Source organism: Triturus cristatus, chromosome 1_2 (genome assembly GCF_964204655.1).
Source record: "Triturus cristatus chromosome 1_2, aTriCri1.1, whole genome shotgun sequence".
Taxonomy (NCBI): domain Eukaryota; kingdom Metazoa; phylum Chordata; class Amphibia; order Caudata; family Salamandridae; genus Triturus; species Triturus cristatus.
The window spans coordinates 737,034,431-737,059,011 of NC_140580.1; the positions used below are offsets into that span (position 1 = coordinate 737,034,431).

The following is a 24,581-nucleotide window of genomic DNA, read 5'->3' on the forward strand; positions in this document are numbered from 1 at the left end:
ATGCAAATATTGCCCCTATAGAGGTAGATTTTGTATTATTAATTCAAATGTGGTAATAGTTTTGTAACTTCTATTTAGGACACACAATTTTTTTTGTCAGACGATATTTAGGTCACAATATTCTGGTAGCATACCTGCAAGCGAGTAGGAAGCTTTCATGATCATAGCAACTAACACCTCTCCTGAATTAATGAATGAACCAATCACTCAACCAATCGCCTAGGCAGCAGATAAATATGAGAATGCATGACTGTATATTAGCACCAGTTGTCCTTTTATTCCTCAATTAAAGGTGAAGAGGAAAATTGATGCGATTAGATTGTTCATGCTAGCGTCGGATCTAGGACAAATACTTTGGTGAGCAGAAGCACATTAGTAAGAAGGGACCAAAAATGAAATTCAAAAGATTCATGGGAGACTTAGAGAGAATCAATTTATTACTCATCTGGCAATGCCACATTGGAGTTATGTCATGATAACCAAAATATTGTGCTCTCCAATCTTTCAGGTAGGGAAAACCCCTGTCTAACAGCAGTGCTTGGTTATGGCAGATCTACCCACTTTCTATGAGGTCACCCTCATGATTCTTATAATACATCACCGGGTAGTGATGTGCTTGCACTGGCATTTTTTATCTGAATGTGGTAGAATCAAAGTCCATTCTGAAATGTAATTAGTTGTGTGCTACCTTCGGGACCTCATTATAGGTATGAACTGCTATATAAATGCAATTATAAATTCTAAAAAAAAGTCTTATGACATTTTGGTATACATAGGTGAACAAATCAATAAATAAAATAACGATTTTCTGAAGAACCATATTTTCAGTCTAGACTGATGGTAATCTCAACTAAAGTATATGCTATGATTTGTTGAAAAAAATCACCCTCAATAAATCATCTTGCCTACTGTTCTGTTGGGGCATGGTGTAGGCAGACAATTATAAAACCTATCTTGTTTCCGAGGCGAGCTATTGCACATAGTGCATGGTATAAACCTTCATCAATTCTGTGTAAGCTTAAATAATGATCCAACCTATTGTTTCACAAGGGTAATGGGTTAACCAAGATTTTAAATGGGAGCATTAAGACCCCTAGTTTTAATTAAAGGATGTTTCACTCGCAGTGCTCATTGTGGTTAGATGCAAACCTTTCTGTGTAGGTGAATTGTTTGATTTTTCAATCTGTGAGGCTGTAGCCCATCACTGTATTATGTATATTTTATAACATTTAGACCTGTCGGCCTTAGGCTGATTTTCCCCCAAACATTTTGCCTTCACCCTCCTATTTTCCTTCCTGAATTCATTTGTTTGGCTTTAGGGCTCTGTGCACTTTACCCCTACTAACCAGAGCTGAAGTGCTTGAGCTCATGCCCTAAAACATGGTAAAATTGTCTTACTTCTGATTGGTAGATTTAATTTACTTATAAGTCCCTAGTTAAGGTATATGCCATATATCCAGGGCCTGCAGCACTTACTGTGCCACCCACTTAAATAGCCCCTTAAAACATGTCCCAGGTCTGCCTTTGCAGCCTGACTGCAGTAATAAACTGCCAGTTCGACTTGGCAATATAACCTCCTTGCCTAGCCTTAAACCTGTCTTTTATTACCTATAGGTCACCCCTATAGTATGCCCTAGGTAGCTCATAGGGCAGAGTGCATTGTAAATAAAAGGCTGGTCATGTACAGTAAAGTTTTACATGTCCTGGTAGTGAAAAACTCCTAAATAATTTTTTTCCTGCAGTGAGGACTACCACTCCCATATGATAACATTGGGTTGCCTTATTACATTTAATAAGTGCTAACTCTTAATTGGGAACAGGTGAACATTTCATGTTTGGTGTCTGAAAAATTAAAAATCCCTCTTTAATGATAAAGTCAGGTTTTAAGTTACAATTTTGAAAAAGCCACTTTTACAAAGTTCCGATTTTGCTGCCTTTGCTATTTGGTGCTTGTGGTCTGTTCCTTGATCGCTTGACTGGGTGTAGTTGGCAGTTGTACTTTGTTTATTCCTCGTGTACAGTCACACACTAGAGGGATTAGGTGTGCCTGCATGGGCCATCACTGGCAGGATAGGGGCGGTGGAGCTGGGTACAGCCCTACTTTCACTGAATAGGTTTTGCTCTTTTCTTCACACAAAGGACTTGTCACCACTGCATTGTGCATGCAGTCAGCTTGGAGCGAGGTCAGGGGAAGCATGAAACTTCAACCACTTAAAAGGGGAATTCTCTAGTAACTTCTCTTACTTCAAATAAGGTACCGAGTAGAAAAAAGGAACCCTCAGATCCACTGTTCAGTTCACTTTCTTCACCTCTGGAGGGATTCTCAGAGGACTGCCTGTTGCTCCACAAGACTGCATTCTGTATTTGGAAGGACTGCTCTTCTGCCTGGAGCCTACCTTGAACCCTCAGAGGCCTGTCCTGCTGCTTGAGCCCTGTTCCATTGCTTGAACCCAGGACTACCAGAGTGACTGCAAGGGCTGGATGGCTGGCCTCCTGATCAGATTCTCAGGGACAGAAAAGACTCCAACTATCTTGAACCCACATGTGGACCTAGCCTGAGTGAGTCCTAACCCTCCCCAAGTGGTGCCCCTCCAGTCCTGGACCCTTGGTGACAGTGTTGAAGGTACCCAGATAGCCAAAATTCACAAGTTGGAAGTTGGAAATGTTGTAGCTAAATCAACCTGCTCATCTAGCCATCCAAGGTGCATTGCAGGTCGGCTTCACTTAACAGCAGCTCCCACTACGTTCTTCTCTGCAGCAGCAAAGCCTGTTCAGTGGTCCTTCACCAAAGGGGTATCGGGCTTCATGGAACTCTAGTTAGGTACAGCCTCCAGCCTCGTCCCACTGAAGATTTTCAACTTCCAGAAAAGAGACTTAGTCAGAATGTAGAAATCTTCACAACAACTTTCTTCAGCTGCTCCCCGACGATGGCGCCTCCTCCTCGGACACCGCCTGCACCCTTGCCCTGCTGAACTTTACCTTCTCAGTACAATTTTGGCAACATTTATTTTTAATCTGAAGGTAAGCGCCGACTGGGCCCAAATCACTTTTTGTATTCGACACGCGTTCCATTGCGGTTGGCATATTTTTCAACTTTGACCCATCCTCATGTGACTAGATGTCCACGGTTGGTGCTTGGATCCTTTAGATGCTTTTACCTTAAACTTTAAAAAATCATAACTCTAGTTCTACTGAAAGATCACTCTGCACTTAAATCTTCAATAAAGCTTTAAGTAAGCAGATAGCATGTATGACCAACCATGGCAAGATCCTGACAGGACTACGAGTACACTCATCGATTCCTAACATTCTGCACTCTATTTGAAATTTCACACCATCTCAGGGTTGCTAAGCTACGTTACACACTAAATCAATTATCTAAGACATTTATATGAAACATATCTCCCTTCCCACATTTGCAAATATAACATACACATGCTCCTACAACATGTCTCTACACTATTACTTGACACATGGTCCTATACTATATATACAAGATATATGTATATCTATATTCACTGAAAAAACCATAGGTTTCACACATGTTATAGTTAGCGGAAATTTTACTGATAAAAAACCAATGAAATTGCCCCGTTATAGTTAGTGCTGGCAACTATAACTCACGCGACCGCAATCCTCTGCTGATGCTAATACTGTATTTAGACACTTATTTGCCCATGTCTTCTTCCATACATTTTTAGCTATACATATATTACAAATATTTAAAGACACATATGTCATCAGCAGAAGATTGCGGTCGCGTGAGTTATAGTTGCCAGCACTAACTATAACGGGGCAATTTCATTGGTTTTTTATCAGTAAAATTTCCGCTAACTATAACATGTGTGAAACCTATGGTTTTTTCAGTGAATTTGCAAGGTTTTTTAAATGCTAATTCCTAACTATAACGTGTGTGAAACCTATGGTTTTTTCAGTGAATTTGTACGGTTTTTTAAATGCTAAGTGACTTTACGCCATTCGTGGCGTGCGCGCCCACTTAACGCAGTTCGTTCCGTGCGCGCACGGTGCGCTTCGCGCACCGTGCGCGCACAGTGAGCACGCGGTGCGCTTCGCGCACCGCGCACCCACTTTACGCAGTTAGTGCCGTGCCCACGTTACGCTAGATGGGCCATGTACGCACGATGCGCTTCGCGCACCGTGCGCACATGGAGGACATATTATGCGCTTCCTTGTGATAGGTAATCTGTTGAAATTTTTTGGGAAATTTCTGTGCTCTGATAAGCCATGCACAAATGGTGGTCTTCGGCCACCATTTGCACAAGGGGTGGAGAAAGTGTGGATAGTGTTTTTTTTATTTTTATTTTTTTACCGTACGCTTACGGTAAGCGTACGGTAAGCGTACCCCGCGAAATTGCCGAAAAAAAAATAATGCCGTTTTTGCTCTTGGGGGATGTTTGGGGACTCCCTCAACATGACTATGTGAGAGGGAGTTGTCAAAACATCCCCATAACATGTTTTTGGCCATCATGTTTGATACATAACACTCAGTGCGGTAGACAAAATGGCGGACGCCGCTTCCTGGTTTCTGCCGATTCGAATGTTTACTAAGATCTAAGAGCCAATCAGAATCGCGCTCGCGCACGCCACCGTACGCTTACCGTAAGCGTACGGTAAGCGTACCGTAAGCTGGCTCAGATATATATATTGATTTAAAGGCTATTTTCTCAGAATCTACTGAACAGATTTACACCAAACCTACAAAAGGCACTTCCTTGACCTAGGGACTACCTCTCTGCCAAATTTCTAGTAATTCTGTTCAGCCGTTCGGGCTGTAGCTCGTTCTAAAGGTCCTATGGAAAAATGCATGGGAAAAACGCGTTTTGGGACCCCCCTTTTATCTCAGCCCCCGCTTGACGAATCCCCCCGAGACTTTCAGGGTAGGAGCGGAGCGTAGCGCCCCACCTATTTTGAGAAATTCGCGAGGATTCGTCGACCGGCGCCAAAGTTATTCAAAATAGAATGTTGAGGTTTTCCTATGGAAACGTGGTCCTAACTATAACTACCTACTGGCGACCGCCAGTAGGTAATATCTATATATGTATATATTATATATATATATATATACATATATATGTATATATATATATAAATATATTTATATAAATATATATTATATTACTCTAGAATTTTCACAGACATCAAATATATATATTTTTTATTTGAGTATTCATTCAAAAATCCCTAAATTTCTATTTTCCTTCCACTCCTCTTCATATCAGTTGCATCCCTTCCCTTCATCATCTTCTCATTCTTCTCATCCACCTGCCTGTATCCATCCTTATTCTTCATCATCTTCTTACCCTCCTCACTCTCTCTCTCTCTTCTCATCCTTGCCTCCATTTCCAATCCATTTTCTCACTTCCATTTGACTACTCTACTCAAATTCCATCTCTTCCCATCATTCAATTCTACGCTGAACCTCTACACACTCACCACCTGTTTTGGCAAAGAACCCTTAGATGCACCTTTCCTAGTATTATCCAACAACTTGGTATGCACTAAATCACCACTCTTGTACTTCCATTCTCCTATTACATCATGAGCATACTCAGACTGATTACTGTTTACTCTACTTCAAAAATCTTTCCCATTCATTGCCTTCTTTTTTGTCTTTCCCATACACACCGGTACAGCTTTGGTACATAGTTTTGTTTCTTTCAACAACACAAAAGGAACTTCCATAGTTGTAGAATGTGGAGTAGTCTGATAACTAGACAACAATTACTTTATTTCTTCTTTTCAAGCCAACCCATTGTGCAAAGATAACTGTATATTTTCACTCAGAACCCTATTGAAACTTACTACTAGGCCATTCTCACGTGGATGTGCAACTGCCGTCCTCACATGCCTTAACCCACAATCCGCCAAATACTCTTCAAATTCATCTGATATAAACTGGGAACCATTATCCATTAACACTTCCTCAGGATACCCTTCTCTTCTCCACACTTCTTCACAAAATTCCATGACAGTGCAGGATTTTACCTCATTCATTACACTCACCTCGGGCCATTTAGAGTAATAATCTGCCATCCCCATGGCAAATTTCTTCCCACAACCATCAAACACAAACAGACCACAAATAAACATTGCAACTTTTTGTCATGGTTTGCCCGGAAAAGACACTGGTACCACTAGTGTTTCTTTTACCACATGCATCTTATTACTACATGCACAACTTACACAATTACTCACAACACCTTCCATCTCCTGATACACCCTGGGTGACCAAAAATCAGCTCTCACTTTTCTCTTGATTACTGACATTCCTCCATGGCCCTCATGCAAAATGTCCAACAATCTTCCTCTTAACTCAATTGGTACAATTAACTAGTTTGCTCTTCTTACAATTCCATCCTGGCATGATAACTCAGATCAAACATTTTTATTCTTTGTCAAACCACTCCCACTATTTCCTAATCTCAACCACTCCTTTGATCATTTGCATTTCCACATCTTTAGCGATCCAATCCTTCCATTATGTTTCCAAAATAGCTTTGAATTTAATGTCTATTACATCTGCAAACATCCATTCTTCCTCTTCATCCCATTCTTGTTTAGGCAATCTTGACAAACAATTAGCATTCACATTAAACAACACTGGAACATATACATACACTCTTGTAATCGATAAATCAACTTTGTAATCCTAGGAGAAGCTTGTCCCGCACCTTTTGCGGTACACACATCAACCAATGGCTTGTGATCAATTCATAACTCAAGCTCTCTTCCCCACACAAGATTTCAAAAACACTGTGTTAGAAAAACCCCACTCCCACACCGGAAAGGGTGGTGGTAACGGGGTCTTTCCAGACATACACAGTGGTAGCTTGGCTCGAGTGGTCAGGGGTCAGGCACCGTGTTAAGCATACGTTATACCCACACAATAACCATGCGTGCATCCGTTCCAAAAACGACACTACACCTTAAAAATTATACTGAAAATATATCTCTTTATCTTCTTTTCTCTTAGTTGCTGATTAAATAAATAATAAGACAATCACAGTACACAAGGCTTTTTCTGTGGAAGGGTACGTCAAATAAATACTGTCTTAACGATTCAATAAATAAGGTAGATCATAAATAATCAAGGCATAAATATAAGTGCATTACATTACAGACAATTAAATATTAGGAGGCAATAAATACTGTACGACAATAAATATTGTGAAACAATAAATACTGTGAGGCAATAAATAGGATAAATACAATAAATACAGTGCTCTCAATAAATAACAAAAGCCAATAGTGACACTTGTAAATCAGTTCACATTCCTGAGGTACTATGGGATGATTTGACCCAATCCCAGCTTGTAAAGATTTGGATGGCCTGAGGGGTATACTCCCTGGCTTGGACAAGGCTGAGGCCTAAACTGAGGTAGATAAAGGGGGAATCTAGAGATCTGGCTCTCCCACACTACACAACCCCTCTGTATTAGTCTCAGCTCACCCCTGGCACAATCAAGCTGGTTCCAGCACCCTAGGTTAGTCTCTCAGGGCTCCACAGGGCCTTAGGCGCCCTCTATTCCACTTACTGCCCTTTTTATGAAGCTCCGACGCCGCTGGAGTCGTGTCGACGCCGTGAGGCGGCTCCGGTTCGATGTCGGCGGCCTCGGCGCAATGTCAGTTCTTGACGACATCGATAGGCGGCTCCGGTTCGATGTCGGCGGCCTCGGCTCGATGTCGATCTCCGATTCGATGACGTCGGGCAGTCTTGGCTCGATGACGACTTCGAGCGGCTCCGGTTCGATGACGTCGGCTGGCCTTGGCTCGATGTCGACTTCCGTCGGCTCCGGAGTGCGATCTCCACTCCCGACCTCCGGTGCTCCTCTCCTCGGGTTCCGGCGACTCCGGAGTGCGACCTCCACTCCCGACCTCCGGTACGATTCTCTTCAGGTTCCGGCGACTCCGGAGTGCGATCTCCCCTCCCGACCTCCGGCACACTTCACCTCGGTCTCCGGCGACTCCGGAGGGCGGACTTCACTCCCCCGTCGACGCCGATCACTTGACCTCATGTGTCTTCCTCCTCGACCTCTGGTACTCTCCACGACCTCCGTCGGCGCCCTCTCTCGACCTCTGGCGGCTCCGGGTACGACGTCTGCTTTCCAGTCAGCGCCGCTTCTCCACCTCGGGCTCCAGGTCTCAGGCTTCTCGACGTCGGACTCCAGGGAAACCAATAAACAGGTCAGATTCTTGCTTTTCTTTACTTCTAAGGCCTGTTCCTGCTGTCCAGGTCCTTAAGATGGTTTTTCTTGCTTTTTCCCACACAGGGCTCCAGGCTGGGCTCAGTCAGTAGGGACTAGTATCAAGGGTGGGTTTATGGACCCCACTCCAGGCACAAGTTTCCACCCCTGCTGCCTCACTCCTTCCTCCTTCAGGTTTCTGCTGCTCTCCCTTCACCAGTCAGGTGCCAACTGCCAGCTCCAACTGTCAACTCTGGCTTAGCTTCCCAACATTCCAAACCGCCTCCAACTGTCACAGGGTTCCAGAATGTTGCAGAAGGTTCTAGTAGGTTCCAGTGGGTGCTGATGATGTCACAGGTGGCCACCATTTTGTGCTCCAGGCCCTCAGACAGAAGTTCCAGGGGTAGATAAAATGGCTCCCTGAATCTGCATCAATACTAAAAAGTCTGGTGGTTCCCAAAAAGGAAAAATACTAACAGGGTTTGAGGCAAAAGTGGGACAAAATAAATAATGATGAGGAGGGACCACCCAAAGGGCTGACAGGTCTAACACACTGAAAACCCCACCAGCAAGAAAGAGCTTCTTTTTAGATTGTAGAATAACTCACTTTTGCCCCTTTTAATGTCCTAGAGACAAGCACTGCAACTCTCTCCTTACCATTACTTACCTACATTAACACCGCTCCAAATCCATGCATGCTAGCTTCTGTGGAGACTATGGTGTGATCTAGTAAACTGAACGGTTTCACCTCTACTACATTTACAATACTTTTTTTTATCTCATCAAATGCTAGCTGACATTCACTTGATCACACGTATTTCTGACCTTTCTTCAATAATAGTCGGAATGGTTGCACCAAATCTGCAAAACCTTTGAAAAATGTAGCATAATTTCCTGCTAAACCTAAGAAAGACCTCTATTGATCTTTATCTATTGGACATGTAGCCTTTTCTATTGCTTCCATCAGTTTGCACTTAGGCTTTATTCCTTCATGAGAAATAGAATGTCCTAAATACTCTACACTTTTGTATGCAAATGCATTTACATTTATTTATTTCAACGGTGAGCCCAGCTTATTCCAATATACCAGACACCCTTCTTAGTAACTTATCATGCGTCATTTGATTCTCAGCCCACAATAAGTTGTCATCTTGGAAAAATCTTATATTCTCCACTTCACATAGTAAACTTTGCATCACTCTCTGAAATACTACCGAAGCGGATGTCATTGCAAAAGGCATGCAAGCAACCCAGAATGCTCCTTCAGGTGCTATAAGTGAAGATAAATACCTCAAATCTGGGTGACATAACACTTGATGATAGGCACATGATAAATCAAGCATTAAATATAGTCTCCCCCCTTTAACACCAGTCAACAACTCATTTATATTTGGAATGGGATGATGGTCCACTCATATGCAGTCATTTCAATCTCTTAAATCCTCACACATCTTAATATTACCATTAGGTTTGCGAGCAAGAACAACTGGATTTAACCATTCAGATGTCTCAATGTATTCTATCACCCCATCTCCAATACCCTTGTCAATTGAGCCTTCAACGCATCGTTCAATACCACAGGTACAATTCTCACCGAGTTTGATTTTGCTACTGCTCCCTCCTCTAACACTATTTTGTGCATAAACTTCTTTAAGCATCCTAGTTTATCTCCAAACAACTTTGGAAATTCCTCCTTCCATACCTCTGCATCTGCATGTTTTACTGATAACACTTGTTCCACAGCATTTGGATTCAACACTGTATTCAACGCTCTTTGTTCCCTCCAACCAAGTAAACATCGCCCCTTTTCTCCCACATATATCCAATATCAAATTTGTCTTTGTTTGAAACACGTCTTTTGGAAACATCCCATTTCAGGTAACGTGCTTCCCCCATCACCATACACTTCCACATTAAACTACAACAATTCCTTTCCACCCGCTTTCCACCACATTTGTTGATCCATTAATGTATATGATGAACATGAATCCTTCCATATTTGCATCATGATACCATTCACCTATACCATACATTTCAGAGGACAGTATTTTTCATGCTCTAACATATTCACTCTACTGTCACATGTCTCTTCGATTTGTATTTTTCCATTCTATGATTCTTTCAATATATCACATAACATCAGTACTTCAATATCCTCATCTGATATACTTACTCCATCCTCACCTGTATTCTTTTCATGTTGTACAAAATTCACACTTTTCCTATACTCAATTCTCTGCTGGTTACACACCCTAGAAAAATGCCCAATACGATTACATCTGAAACACTTAGCCTTTAAAGGTGGACAATTACCAGATGAGGTAATACGTTTTACACATCCACATTTATAACATGCTCTTTTGACCTCAGTGACCTTGCAATATTTACTTTCTTCTTTTTAAACCTATCAAATGCATTTAGCACAGTAGCTTCATCTGCTCTCTTTATTCTTGCTCCTTAACATAACAAGATGTATCTTCTATGCGTTTTGATACTACAATGGCTTTTCCTAATGAAGGATCATTCAAACATAATAATTTATCTTGTATTTTCAGATTCCTAGTCTGAATAATTAACTGATCTATTATTATCTCTTCATGCAAATCTTTGAAATTACAAGTGACAGCTAATGTCTGTAATGCATTCACATACTGGTCAACAGATTCATTAGCTGCTTGCACCCATGAAAAAAATGTGGCGCTCTATGACCACCCTGACTTTCTTTCCATAATGCATTTCTAGCGCATCCATTGCCATAGTATATACATCACATTCATTTTCTTCTCCTTCCTCATCAGATTCACTTTCGACACCTTCTACATTGTTGTTAACACATTGCAGCATTTTTAACACTTTCCTTCCTTCTACTCCCAAACTGTGCTTTAACAGTGCCACTTTTCTCTTTGGAACAAAAATAGCACCTCCTAAAGCCCCTAAATCTGTTGCAAATGTTTCCCGCCAATCCTCCCACTACAACATTAGATCACCTGGGGCAGTTAGGAAAACAGGCAGAGATGCAATAGACTGCATGGTATCACTTTATACTTCAACACTAACACAGCCAGTACAACAACCCAAAATAACAAATGTAGTCACCCTAGTCACAGGGAACACAATGAATTAAAACAACAAATGTAGCCACTGTTGTCAGTCAAACATGGATGCCAAATTCATTTCCCTCACCTCCAGGTTATCCGTCTAGTTTTCACTGGTACAGTTCCCACTCTACTAGGCCCCTTTTTGATTGGTCAAAAGACTCACATGTCACTTGGGACCAAATCCTCCAGAATATGACTCTGCCCCTTTCAATTTACCATCCAGACAGCATGGTTCACTACATGGTGCTGCACAGTGATTTATCCCTTGTTCTATAATTTCTTTTATTTTGATTGCTTCCTTAAAAACAGCTGTTTACTGCTTCTTATGGTGTGCGTGTCACCATGCTGCTGATTAAAGTGCCTCTGGACACTTGTGCACGCCACCGTAACTTCACGCTGAGACACGACACACACAGTTCAACTTGGACTGCCTCAAGCGTCTTGATGCCTTGCCTGACTTTGCACGCCTCCTCCACAAGCGCTGCTGCACTTGGCATACCACGTGCCATCTCATGCGTTTTGATGCCTCACCTGACTCCTTGGGCCACCTTCAAACATCCTGCTGTAGTTTGCGTTAATGTGCGCTGCCTCACCGTATCGTTAAATGCACGCACCTTCACAAGGTACACTACGTACTCAGGGGCTTATTTACAAGCCCCTTGCGCCACTTTTGTGTCACTTTTCCCATATTAAAAATAACGCAAAAGTGGCACATGGGTCTTGTAAATAAGCCCCTCAGTGCTCACGTCTTCCACATGCTGTTAAGAATCAAGATACAGCACCATTTGTTCCTCACAACACGGCTCTCCTTCCTTGACATAAACCACTGCATTAGCTGTTATACTTGCTCACCAGGTACCATTTTCGTCCATGGACACAACAAAGTCGGCCCCTAGAACTCTGGCCTAGCAGCTTCACAAAATAGCTGAAAGCCTTTAAGCATCAGTTAGGATTCGTCCTGGAGTGGTACTCCCATCCTCACCGCCATTTGAAAGATCAGTCAGGACTTAATTTTTCAGTAAAGCTTTAATGAAGTAGCAGATAACAGGTATGACCAACCCTGTCAAGATCTTGACAGCAACTGCCAGTACACTCTTCCAACCCTGACATTCTACATTGTACCTACCATGTCACAACCCCTCAGGGTTGCCTAGCTACCTGTTACACACTAAATCAATTATCTTTTACATTTATATGCAACATCTACCAATTGGACTTTTGTTGTTTTGGTGTCAAATAATTTATTAAAAGATGTTCTATTTGTCTAAATTGGTGTGGAATTTTCTTGTGCTGTGCTTCCATTTCATTGTTTGTGTGCTACGTTAATGCTGTACTCAGTGACTCCTTTTGTGTCAATCTTCTAGAGGGTTAAGCACAGGTTAATATTAATGACTTTGTGTTTCACCCTCACAGGGACTGTGACTGTTGCTTGAGCAGGGTTAACACCCCACTCAACCGAAGATGCAATTTTTCACAATAACTCACTGTTCTTAAATCATAATTTCATTTTGTATAGTGTAACACATCATCGTTTTACATATGCATAGTATATTTCTCTACTCCAATGGACATGATTTAACTATGTATCCTATCATATGTTAGGCCTTGGGGGAAAGACTAAACATCAATTGTACTTTGCATAGTCTATCCTAATATGGCACCTGGTGGGTGTTAATCTTTGCTGACACCAAGGATAATCTATCCACCAACTCATCTTGTGTGGTAAAAGTCAGCTGTACTGAAGTTAATCTGACCCATTATTCCATCTCGAGTGGCTTCAACACTTCCAGCAGGAAATGGCCTGTCTAATCATCTCATTAGTGTACCATCTTACAATATGCTTGATAAGGGAATAGAAACCATATTGGTTAGTCAAATTCTTTGGCATGTCCTGCCTGCCCTGACGGATGAGCCATGTAACATGAAGTAGTCCAAAAGTTCTGCCTGATACCTTTGTTTTACTGGAGGACAGCCTGTTACCTCATTCCATAAACTGCCGGCTAACCTTTGGCTCTGCCAGTAGATAGTAAAACACATCACTCCATCAAAATGTGCGCAGCATTATTTGGAAACGTTACTATTTAATAATCCATTTAAATAAAACTGTTTACATCTATGTTCTACAAAGGGATACTCTAACCTGCCATTCCATCCGAGTGATTTAACCTTCGTTTCTCCCTGGGGATATTCAAAGACTTCATTGTATTGCTTGCAGCATACTGTAACTATACATTTTAAAACATGATAGCCCAACTCATGTTGCTTCATGACACTTTTGAGAATCTGAACATTCAGCAAAATGGCTGGCAAATATCTGAGATAAGTGCAAAGCTGAAAAAACGTTGACCCTACATGAGACATAGGCTTTGATCACTGTCTTTATGGCTGCTCAAGACCATTAAATATAATGTTATCAAACACAAACCCTGAATTTTGCCTACTGCTTTCTGTCAATTATTGATTTAATTATACAGGAATAGAACAACCATATATTCCATTATGTGTGTAATGATCTTGCATTATATGTGAGAAAGTGGCTCTGTATATACTGTTCCCAAATAGGTACAAGGTGTACAGAGTCCACAGTCCCCAGAGGTTTGGCAGAGGCTAAAGTTAGATATAACCTTACTCTCTAAAGTGGTAGCTTGGTCGGGCAGTAAGGCAGTATCAGAGGACAGTGTAAAGCATTTGTTGCACACACTCAGCCAGCAAATGGTCTCACACACTCAATAACTGAACTCTAGGCCAACGGTTTATTTATAAAAAATATAAGCTTGTTTTATTTTAGAACCAACAATAGGTATTTAAATATACTTTCTCAGAATGAGATGCTTTATATAAATACTTTTGCAATATGCAATTGACTTTTGTAGAAAGTTACAAGTGGTTGCAATAGGCAACACCATTTTAAACACAATAATGCATTGAGTTCAATGGAAGTTTCAAGTTATTTGCCACAAATTCCTTTTAGGATTACTTTTGGAATTCCAGGACTGGATCCTAGATTCAGTCCTGGGTCAGTACTTGGAATAAAGTGATAAAAGCTGACTTAATTACTCTGATGATTTTTAGACAATATTTTGCTATTTTAAAAGTTAACACAAAATATTTCATAGAAAACAGTCAATGATTCCCTATGTCAGAAAATTCAAGTTGTTGGTATAGTATGTTCTCGTTACTTTTGTAATCCAGTACTGGGTGCCTGGACTCAGTACTGGGACCTTCATCCAAAACAGGTAAATAATTACGTTTTCAGACATTATATGATTTTTAAAGAATATTTAAAGTTTGCAGAAATTGACAGAGGAAATTTCACAGAAAAACAGTCAATGATTTCCTATGGGAGAACATTGGGTTACTGGTAAGGGACAGTTGTAAGTAGAGTCAGTGCTGGGCACCAAGATCCAGCACTGGGAGCTCACCTAAGAGCAAGTGAGTATTTTCGTTTTCGTTACTCGGCTGATATTTGGTGAATATTTTAAGTTTTGAAAAGTCCACACAGAAGAAATTTCAGGAAAAGCCAGTCAATGTTACCCTATGGAGAAAATTGAGTTATCGGTTTAAAGGTAAGTACTCAACTGGCAGAGTTAAGGTTCTGGGCATAGACTCAGGGGTCTCCCAGGGTCAGGTAGGTACAGTTGGTTCAACCTCAGCGGCACAAGGGCGGCCGGGTGCAAAGAGAGTTAGGCCCAATGTTATCCTATGAGAGGTAGGGGTGCCTTGGTTGGTGGCTGCTGACTAGCAGGCCATGCGGCTGTGGGAGCTGGGCTCCTGGTCACATAATCAGGGCAAGTGGAGAAGTAGATAGGTGTAGAGGTTGCACTGCCAGGGCCACTCGGGCGGCTGGTTGCAGGGTGCTTTTGAGGCTTCGGGCGCTCAATTGATTTCAATTGGAAATCTCCGGTTTAGAAAAAGACTGCAAGATCGGGGACGAAGATTCTCCAGGTGACACCACCACTTCGAGAGGTAAGTTGGGTAGTTGGAGGATAGGTAGGTACACCGGGATTGGGCACAGGGGGCCGCGGGGCGCCGGGTGCAGGGGTGCCTTTTGGTGTCGGGAAATCTTACCCTCTGTTGATCGCGGTTGGGGGGCACCTGGTTCTGAGGCTGCAGGCTTCTTCAGGAGTGTCGAGGGAGGTTCTTGGGTGCCGGACTCGGGGTCACAGTCGCTGTGGGGTCGTCCTCGTGGTCTTTGTTCACTCCGGCACAGGCCAGGCTTGGCTGGTGCAGAGTGTGCTGGGTTCGCAGTTCCGAGCTGCTGCCAGGGATTAGAAGTAGGTTTTGAGTTGAGCCTCTACTCATGGGAGTCCCAGGGGTTTAGAGTCAAAAGGTAGCCAGGTCCTCCGGGGTTTGTGAGGTTGCTGGCCACAAGAGATGCCGGGTTGGAGCAGGAGCAGGTTCGAGGGTCGACAGGCCGGTAGGCCTGGGGCCAAAGCAGTTGGTGTCTTCCTCTTCTTAGCAGCTGTAGAGCAGGTCTTCTTTCTTCTAGCTTTTCTTCGGATTTTGGAATCTGGAATCTGGGGAAGGATGGTTCAGGGTGCCCCTAAATACTAGATTTAGGGGCGTTACAGGTAGGTGATGGGCAGGGACCAATGGGTCCCTGTCCTGGGGTGGGTACACCCCCTATCCTGCCTCTCTCCTGTGGGAGGGGGGCAGTAGCCTATTCCTGATTGGGCAGGGCTTCCCATCTTCAAGATGGCGAGAGCCCGGAGATGTGCTTCACATCGCCTCCCCCACCTGAGGGGTGGGGTTGGAAGGCTGGCACATCCCCTGTCCTTATTTGGGGTTTCCGGCCAAGCTTCCCGCCAGAGTGGGGGGTTGCAGTGGCCTGGGGAAGCTAACAGAGGTGGCATGCCTTTGAAGCCTCCCCCTGCGGAATCCTGGGGGAGGAGATTTAGCACCTCACCCAGGATGTGCATTGTTGCAGACCCAGGAGAGCAGGGGCTCTCCTACCCAGGGGTGCAGCAACATGTCTGCTGTGTGGCAGCCTAGGCAGCCTCAGCACAGACGTGGATTGTAGGTTAGGTTTTAGGGGGCATCTCTAAGATGCCCTCCGGGGTGCTTGGTACATTAAATCCCACACTGGCATCAGTGTGGGTTTAATGTGCTGAGAAGTTTGATACCAAACTTCTCAGTCTTCAGTGTTGCCATTATGGTGCTGTGGAGTTCGTGTTTGACAAGCTCCCAGCACCATATACTCTTAAATGGCAGCACTGCACTTACAGTACCCAGGAATGGACCTGGGTACTGTAGGGGCACAGGACTCCTGCTAGAGGGGTGGCTGATGTATGCCATGGCAGTGTAGGTGGTGGGCATGGCACACAGGGATGTGTGCCATGTCGACTCTTTGTTTTGTCTTGTACCCAGACACTCAGCTTGCAAGGGCAGTGTGTTTGTGTAAGGGTACAGGGCCTCTAAGGGTGGCACAATGAGTGCTGCAGCCCTTAGAGGACTTCCCTGGTCACAAGGCCCTGGGTACCTAGGGTACCATTTACCAGGGGCTGACATGTGGCCAGGGTTTGCCAATTTGTGTTTTGTGTTTTAGGAAAGGAACACATGCCCTGGGCACCTGATTGGCAGGAGTCCAGGGCACACTCAGTCAGTGCACATTCAGCAATTCAGCAAAACGTGGGGGCATACCATGCAAGAAAGATGGCACTTTCTCACATTATATTAAAGACATTTAATCAATCATTACATTAGGGATGTTGTAACTCTTTCTTCTGACAGGGAATGATGTTACCCTGTATTCATAATATTAGATGATAATCTATATCATGATTCTGATAAGGGTGTTATAATCCCCCACCTCCAGGAGATAACATAAGTTAGCAGTCCTTTGAAGTCATTAGTAGGGCTGTCTGTTTTCACCCTTTGTCCTAAGACTTTTGGACTAACTCAGAACATCTTCTCTTTTTCTATTCACCTCAATAGGATGAAATGGAGTTTGGCTACATAGAGGCACCTCAGAAGTCCTTTCCGGTGGTCTTTGACTCACCTAGAAACGGACCATTGGAGGATTACCCTTTCAAGAAGATCCTGGTATGATGAGTCCCTTCTTAAGTATATAATTATGTAAATGTGATTTCACACAACCACATAACAATCACAACACATCTTCTTCTCTTAATTACTTATTTCTCACCTGTGCAGGAGATTTCATAATCCTAACTTCAGGCTCTTCTCCATCGCTAGTGATGTCACCTCAGCACAAAACCACTTTAGTATCAAAAGAGCCATCGGCTTCACAAACAAATTCTTCACTTTTGTCTGAGCGCTCCTCAGCCTCATAAGAAACCTTGTCATGCTCACAAAATACACTAAGCCTCACGATAGTCTCACCGCTTTCATAAGCAATTCTATCACTCTACGCAAAAAGCCCCCAGAGTTTCAGAAAAGCAATGTAAATCATGTGGGGTCTCTGCCTCAATCTAAGATAAACTCTTCCTCACAAGAGACTCAGTGCCCTTCCTAAAAGACATGGTCCTCTTTCCAACTAGATCCCGCACCCTTGCAGGAGAATGCTTGATGCCCACAAGAAGTCTCTTCACCGCCACAATTACAGCAGAATGCCTTGTTGCTTTCACAGGCGACCTCTGTACGCTGAGTAGAAGCACCTTCTCCCCAAAGTATGTTATCTTCAAAATGAAAACATGTATTCACCAGAGACCTCTGTACACTGAGTAGAAGCACCTTCTCCCCAAAGTATGTTATCTTCAAAATGAAAACATGTATTCACCAGAGACCTTAACACTTTTCCATTATAGATTGCTACCCTAATAAAAACTGTCACACTCACAAGTAACCTTTTTCACCTTCCCAAAATATACTTCATCTACACGGTGGATATAATTTCCTTTATGGGAGACCTTGTGACCCTCTTCCTTCTGAGACAGCTGTTTCACCATCACAGTATAAATTAGTTCATAAAATGAGTCTCACAGACAATCTCTCACTCACTCTCTGATGTGTTCTCAAGTTTGTGGAATGATATGCAGTCAAGTTGTCACTATCTTGGGGTTCATGGGATACATATCGATATAGCTCCAATTTGTCCTTGTGTGTGTAAGCATTCTTTTTTAGAGTATTTTGCTGGATATTTCTGTTTCTCTACTAATATGTCTAATCACTACCAATCTAAAAGGGTCCTGATTTTGGCTATGTCACACGAGAACCCGAAGACCCCTGCGATGTGAGCACCTTGGACTCCTTTGGGAATCTGGAGGTGTCTCCTCCAGTGACAGTGAGTGGGAAGGAATACCCCCTGGGAAGGATCCTGATTGGTGGTCACTGTCCCAGGTAAGTGTGGGCACGGTCGAAAAGGGAAGAAGTGATTTCTAGTTGTTGTGAAGGTGCAAGTTGAATGTGAAGGGCCCCTGATGAAAGAGAAGGGTTGTATAAGATTGGCAAGGAACAACAGGTCGTATACAGGGGCAGATAGACAATGGTGGTGTTTGGAAACAGACGCATGAGTTTATAAGAAAGATGTGAGAATGATGAGAGGTGAAGCGCGAGGAGGAGAGTTGGTCAAGAAAGAGAGGTGCAGGAGATAGAAAAGTAGATGTAAGAGAAAAAAAGACAAACATGCAAACCAGGAATAGGACATTTTACTCCGCAGGCGTTTACAACGCGTGCCATTCCTCTTATTTTTTACTCAGCAAAATGTTTTACAACGCAGGGCTTTACAACGCAATCCCTTACAATGCATTCCCCATTACAACACAATTTACTATTCTAACTCCACCTGGGCGTTGCTTTGGAGAATGCGTTGTAATGATTGCAGTGTAAAGCCCTGCGTTATAAAAGATTATGCAGAGTAAACAATGCGGGGTATGGGCATGTGTTGTAACGCATTCGTGGTAAAGCATGTCACCGCAAACCAAGGAGAATGAGGGAAGGCTCATCAATCAGGGCACAGCAGTCCCCATCAATCATCATCAAGCTCAACCACAGACCTTGTCCTTCCTTCCTGATGAAAGTACAATGTTAGACTTCCTTGAGGGCTTTTAATTGTGCAGCTTGCCCTGCACATGCTACCAACTGCTTGCATTCAGCCCAACATATATATTTAGAAGAATTTAGAAGAATTACGGCCCTAATTTACTAGAGTTTGCACAGATGCTCATGGATTGCTTTGCAATTCAGTGCTGTGCAGGTGGGCTTTAAAGTGGTAAATACATTGATGCTATCTTTTGCAGAGCATTGCACAAGCGCCGGCATAGAACTTTAGTGAATGTAAATCATGGCCTTTGTGTGTGCAATGATGAGCATTTACACCACACAAATGTTGAAAATGCATGTCCCTTCATTCACTGAGGGGAGCTTGTGCATTTCACAGAGGTTGGCTCTGGTGTGCAACATGCCATTGTTGTTGCACACGCACCACAGTACTAGAATATTGTGGTCTAGGTATCATCTCATAAAAACAACATTAAAGTCAATAATAGGAAGGCTATACAATAGTTAAGTGAACAATGTTACAATGTTTAGTAGGCAACATACAACTGTGCATATGCTTCTCCACCCACAATCAAGAGGCATGAGTGTGCAACACTAATGCATAATAATTGCCCCCTGGGACTCACTACAGCCCCACTCCCATACAAAATGGGTGGAGTGTAGGTCTTTGTCTCTGTCACACTGGTGTGGTTAAAGGGAATATCCATTTGTAGCATTTTCTTGCATCTTTCTATATTCATTTCTACTCATGTCAGCTGTAGATCTGCGTGTGCTCTGCATGAGTGTCACTCATATTTATTTTAATTATTTTGGAATTATGTATAGTGTAGAACATATAGATGTCGACAACGGAGTGTTTTATAATGATAAAGACAGATATACAAAGAATCCCTTTTAAATAAGATGAGTGACAATCATCATAAAATAACAATGAGGAGAAAGATGCAATTTAGGAACGTAAAAATATATAAAGTAACTATTTTACACATAGCGTAGATGGAGGTTGAGTGTGGTGGTACTCAGTGCCTGATTTGAAAATGAATGAGTGTGATTGGCCAATTTTCTACTTAGAAGCCTGAGGTGTTAAATGTCAGCGCGCCCAATACCAAAGCTGCAGAGTCCTAAATCAACCTCATGCCTCTTTAATCCACCACCAGCCACTCCCTTTACCGCATGCTTGCTAGTTCCCTTCTTTCTCCCTTTATGACGGGTTTTCCTTCTTTCTCTTCCTCCTCTTTTCCATTTGTGTGTTTCTATGCACTGCATTTACCATGATGCACTGGGGTAAATTGAGTGCTGGGATGTGTTGCAGTGCGCTCCCACCGTCCTTCTGTTTCAAAAGGCTCCCTTTAGCCACTGATCTGATAAGCTTGTGTTGATGCACCCGCACCCGGTGAGTAGTACAGAGACCCGAGAAGACTTTGGGCAGCATTTCCAGCACCCCCAAAATTATTTGTTTCTTTCTACTGATGAAAAAAGAATCCAGAAACATGTGTAGAGTTACACAACACAACCTGCACCAACAAGGGTGAAAATGAAAAGACTACTACTGAAACAAGTGTTATTATGCATTGCATTTACCATGATGCATTGGGCCAAATTGAGTGCTGGTATGTGAGGAAATGTGCTCCCATCCTCCTTCTGTTAGAAAGATATTTATGGCAAAACTTTTTCCACGCTAAAGGTCATTATAGGAAAGATAGAATCTCTGCATCTTTCCACACAATCTGAGCCACAGTGTTCTTTTAACCTGACTTATAATAAACTAACTTTAATATCAGTTTGTCAGAAGTACTGATGGAGTTTTCGTGTGTTTAATTGTGCAGTACATATTCTGCTTGTATTTTTGTAATCTGTAATGTATCCCATTTAGAAAGACACAAAAGATGTAAGCGGCTTATTGTAAGGGTGATGGTGTGCCCATGTATTATAAGGTATAAAATACCCTTTGCTGTACATTTTAAGGATATTGCAAGTCTTCTTGGAGTTTCAAGACCTTATAAAAGAACTCATTCTTCAATCTCGTTCCTCTATGTGGCCACTGAACTTCTATGTGCACGGGGTACTTTATCCATATGAAAGCAGATAACCATCCTTTTGTAAATATTTGTATAACAGCCCATACTATGCATTTTCTTATATATGTTTGCTTACAAAATTTCCTGATCCATATTTACGCAGATCAGATGGAAGTACTAAAAGAATTTATAAACTAAATGTTTACTCTGAGTAGTGAAGTTGCTGGTATCAGGAGATCTCATAGGAATTCCCAAAAGGGCTTCAGAATTTGGTGCATTGTTCTATCCAACGAATTCAGGTTTTCTAGATGAGTTATACTTGAGGGAAAGGAGCCCCTCATTCACACATGGCATCACTATGTTCATCCAAATGTAGGGATGTTTTGGTGAAAAGCGTGTCTAGCCCTAATTGTTTCACTATACCTGAATCTGACTTTCATATCATTCTCTTTCCCTATGCCTGATACATACTTCATCTCTTTGCCAGATCTTTGTTTATCACCTGTTTCTGATCTTTGTCTCATTATTTTCTGTCTGCTCCTACCAGATCTGGTGGCATGCAGATGACAGAGGTCGTGCGGGACTTCCTTCATGCTCAACAGGTGCAGAAACCCCTGGAACTCTGGTCGGACTGGCTGCATGTGGGTCATGTGGACGAGTTCCTAACCTTTGTGCCAGCCCCTGACCGGAAGGTGACTCAAACTGCACAAGAGATTGGCTTGTATTATGGCATTTGTATAGTGCTTGCTAGTCGTATGTGGGGTGTTGAAGTGCTTACCAGCACAGATAGTAAGCTTCACTGTGTAGGGCATGTATGTAGTTGGTTGGGAATTGTCTTTGTTTTGTATGTGTCCATAAGAACTGACACAATGATGGCTATTGCCTGCCTTTACCAGGGGTCAGTGGGTGGTAATCCCCCAGGCACCTAGGAATCAGAAGTGCAGAGCTGGGTTTATTTATTTATTCAAAGATGCCAATAGGATCATCAGAGGCTAATTACGTACGACGTGTTTTGGGGAACTGCTTAGCACTAACTACGTTGGACTGCAAAAACTCCCATACAAACTAAGTACATCAAATAAGATTAAAATCAACCTTCAGAAAATGAAAGTGTTGCATTCAGCAAAAGTCCTAAGAAATCGAACCCTTCATACATAAATAACTACAAATCACAAAGCCCAAAAGAAATCAATAGGGGTGGCACTCACTTTAGCCTTTCTTCCACTCCAAAAGGTTTTATGGTGTCAAACCCTGCTGCGTTTTCTGAAGGTTATCAGCGCTAAGCTACTTCCCACCATTTCTTACAGAATACAGATGTGAACCGCTTCACGAGACATGGTGTCTATTCAAAAGTTTGTCTTAAGTTAAAATCTGCAATGGAAGGTTGGCTCGTCCTTCTGCTCTGGTCAGAACTATAGATCCCTACATGAAACTCAACATAGAGAGATCACATACTAAAATGTCTGAGGAACCTACAAATGTTCAATCTCTGGGGTCAGCCCATTTCGTTCGCTGTCTTGAAAAACGTGGCTTAATGCCGCCTTGTAAATAAGGCCCCTTTGTATGCTTCACTTAGCGTGAAAGGGGCGTACAATGGCTGTTGCAGTGGGCGTTCCACCACAACACCCATTGCTTTTTAACAATGCCCCATATTTACAAGGATAGGGCAGCGCCAAAAACTAACAGTTGGTAAAACCTGGTCTGAAGATGGCGATATGAGGAGAAATTTCTCCTCATATTTTGCTCTTTTTATGTGCGCTGCATTCTGTAGTACACAAAGAAACAGCAAATCATCTTTCAAGATTATTTATGTGAAGGAAGGTGTCTCTTCCTCCACATAAACAAATGCCCCTGCAGTGCAAGCACCCTTCCAACATGGCACAAGGGAGCCTGCGCTGGCGCGAGGCAGCTTTTTTTAGTGCCAGGGCTTGGGGAAATACTGAGGTGTACCATATTTTTGTATATATGGTGCATCCCTTCGTTTAAAAAATGTCAGAGTGCAACATTACCAATTTTGGAATAGCTCCGCGCTCTGACATTTTATTGTAAATATCCCCCTTTGTTTGTTAGAAATTACACTTAGAGAAAACAAATAACGAAATACACTTTGAGAAAAATATTGCTTAGAAGTTGTTCGACTGAAGAATAAATTAGATCAGGCCGCACCCACATGTGTACCCTACCATTACTTCAACCAACTGATTATAACTGAATTGCGATTTGTAATTGAGGGAGTTTGGAGTAATAATGAGTCTGGTGATGGTCAGCTCTCAAAGTAATGATATTAGAAGTAAAGGTGAGAAAATCTGAAGTTTATAAAATGGTGAGAGAGTGAAAGGACCTGTGGCAAAAATAGAACAACTAGTCCAAAGCACATCTCCTAAACTGGGAGGCTTTAAAGTACTTTTAATATGTCTTCCATGCAAGTGAAGAGTCACAGGGAGAAAAGGTCGGAAAGCTGAAGCTATGTCCCCCTGTACTTCAGAAGAGTAAAGCTTACAAAGCATAGGACTTCTTATGCAATGCAGAGAGGGAGCAATTAGGCTCACATTTCGTTTTTTTCCGGAAAGGAAACCGTTAGTCTATAGGGACACTTACTTGTGAAATATTTTGCAAGGTCTGGCTCTAGTTAAAGTCTCTTGATTTTACTAGAACAGTATCAAATATGCAAATACGGGGGCTTTCAGACAGCGCTTATCATCCATTGTTTTTAGCTTTAAATGCTTTGTGTGTTGTGATCATTGTTTTTAATACAGCTATAAAATCTCTTATTAATATATTTATTTCAAGTGTTAATTAGACTTGCATGGCACTTTTTTCCAAAGCACATGCAAATATTAGACTTTCTTTTTGACTCTCCATAGGAGTCTGTAAACCATTTAGGCTTATTCTGTTCGTCTTACTGATTACTACCTGGTTCAACCGACCCATTTAAGAGAAACACTCACAATCATTTGCCCTTCTGCTTCACTTCCCTCAACAAACACAACACAACAGAGCTTTCAGTCCTTCTTTGTACCATATCTAGGGAAAGGTTTAAACAAACTTGCCACATGGCTGTATTTTGATATTCTGCTGAGAATGCTCCTACCCACATGCAACATCACTGTTTTTTGTTACTCTGTGGAGAAGGCTCCCACCCAGATGCAACATCACTGTATTTGTTACTCTGTGGAGGTAAACAACCCTGACCACGAAACCGTTACCCCGCATGTTGTTACAACGCGGTTGTTACAACGGACGTGTTGTAACAACGCATACCATTACCCCGCAAGTCGACTTGCAGATGGAGGAGAAGGTGT

General features: G+C 42.4%; 1 protein-coding gene across 1 annotated transcript in view; it reads left to right on the plus strand.

The window, feature by feature from the left end:
* Window positions 1-24,581, plus strand: part of LOC146867924 (protein-arginine deiminase type-3-like) — a 121,723-nt gene that overhangs the window by 79,185 nt on the left and 17,957 nt on the right. Inside the window, exons 10-12 of the mRNA XM_085615136.1 lie at window positions 17,237-17,344; window positions 18,447-18,601; window positions 21,827-21,971. Coding sequence (XP_085471262.1) covers window positions 17,237-17,344; window positions 18,447-18,601; window positions 21,827-21,971 — 408 coding nt within the window. The remainder of the gene's footprint in view (window positions 1-17,236; window positions 17,345-18,446; window positions 18,602-21,826; window positions 21,972-24,581) is intronic.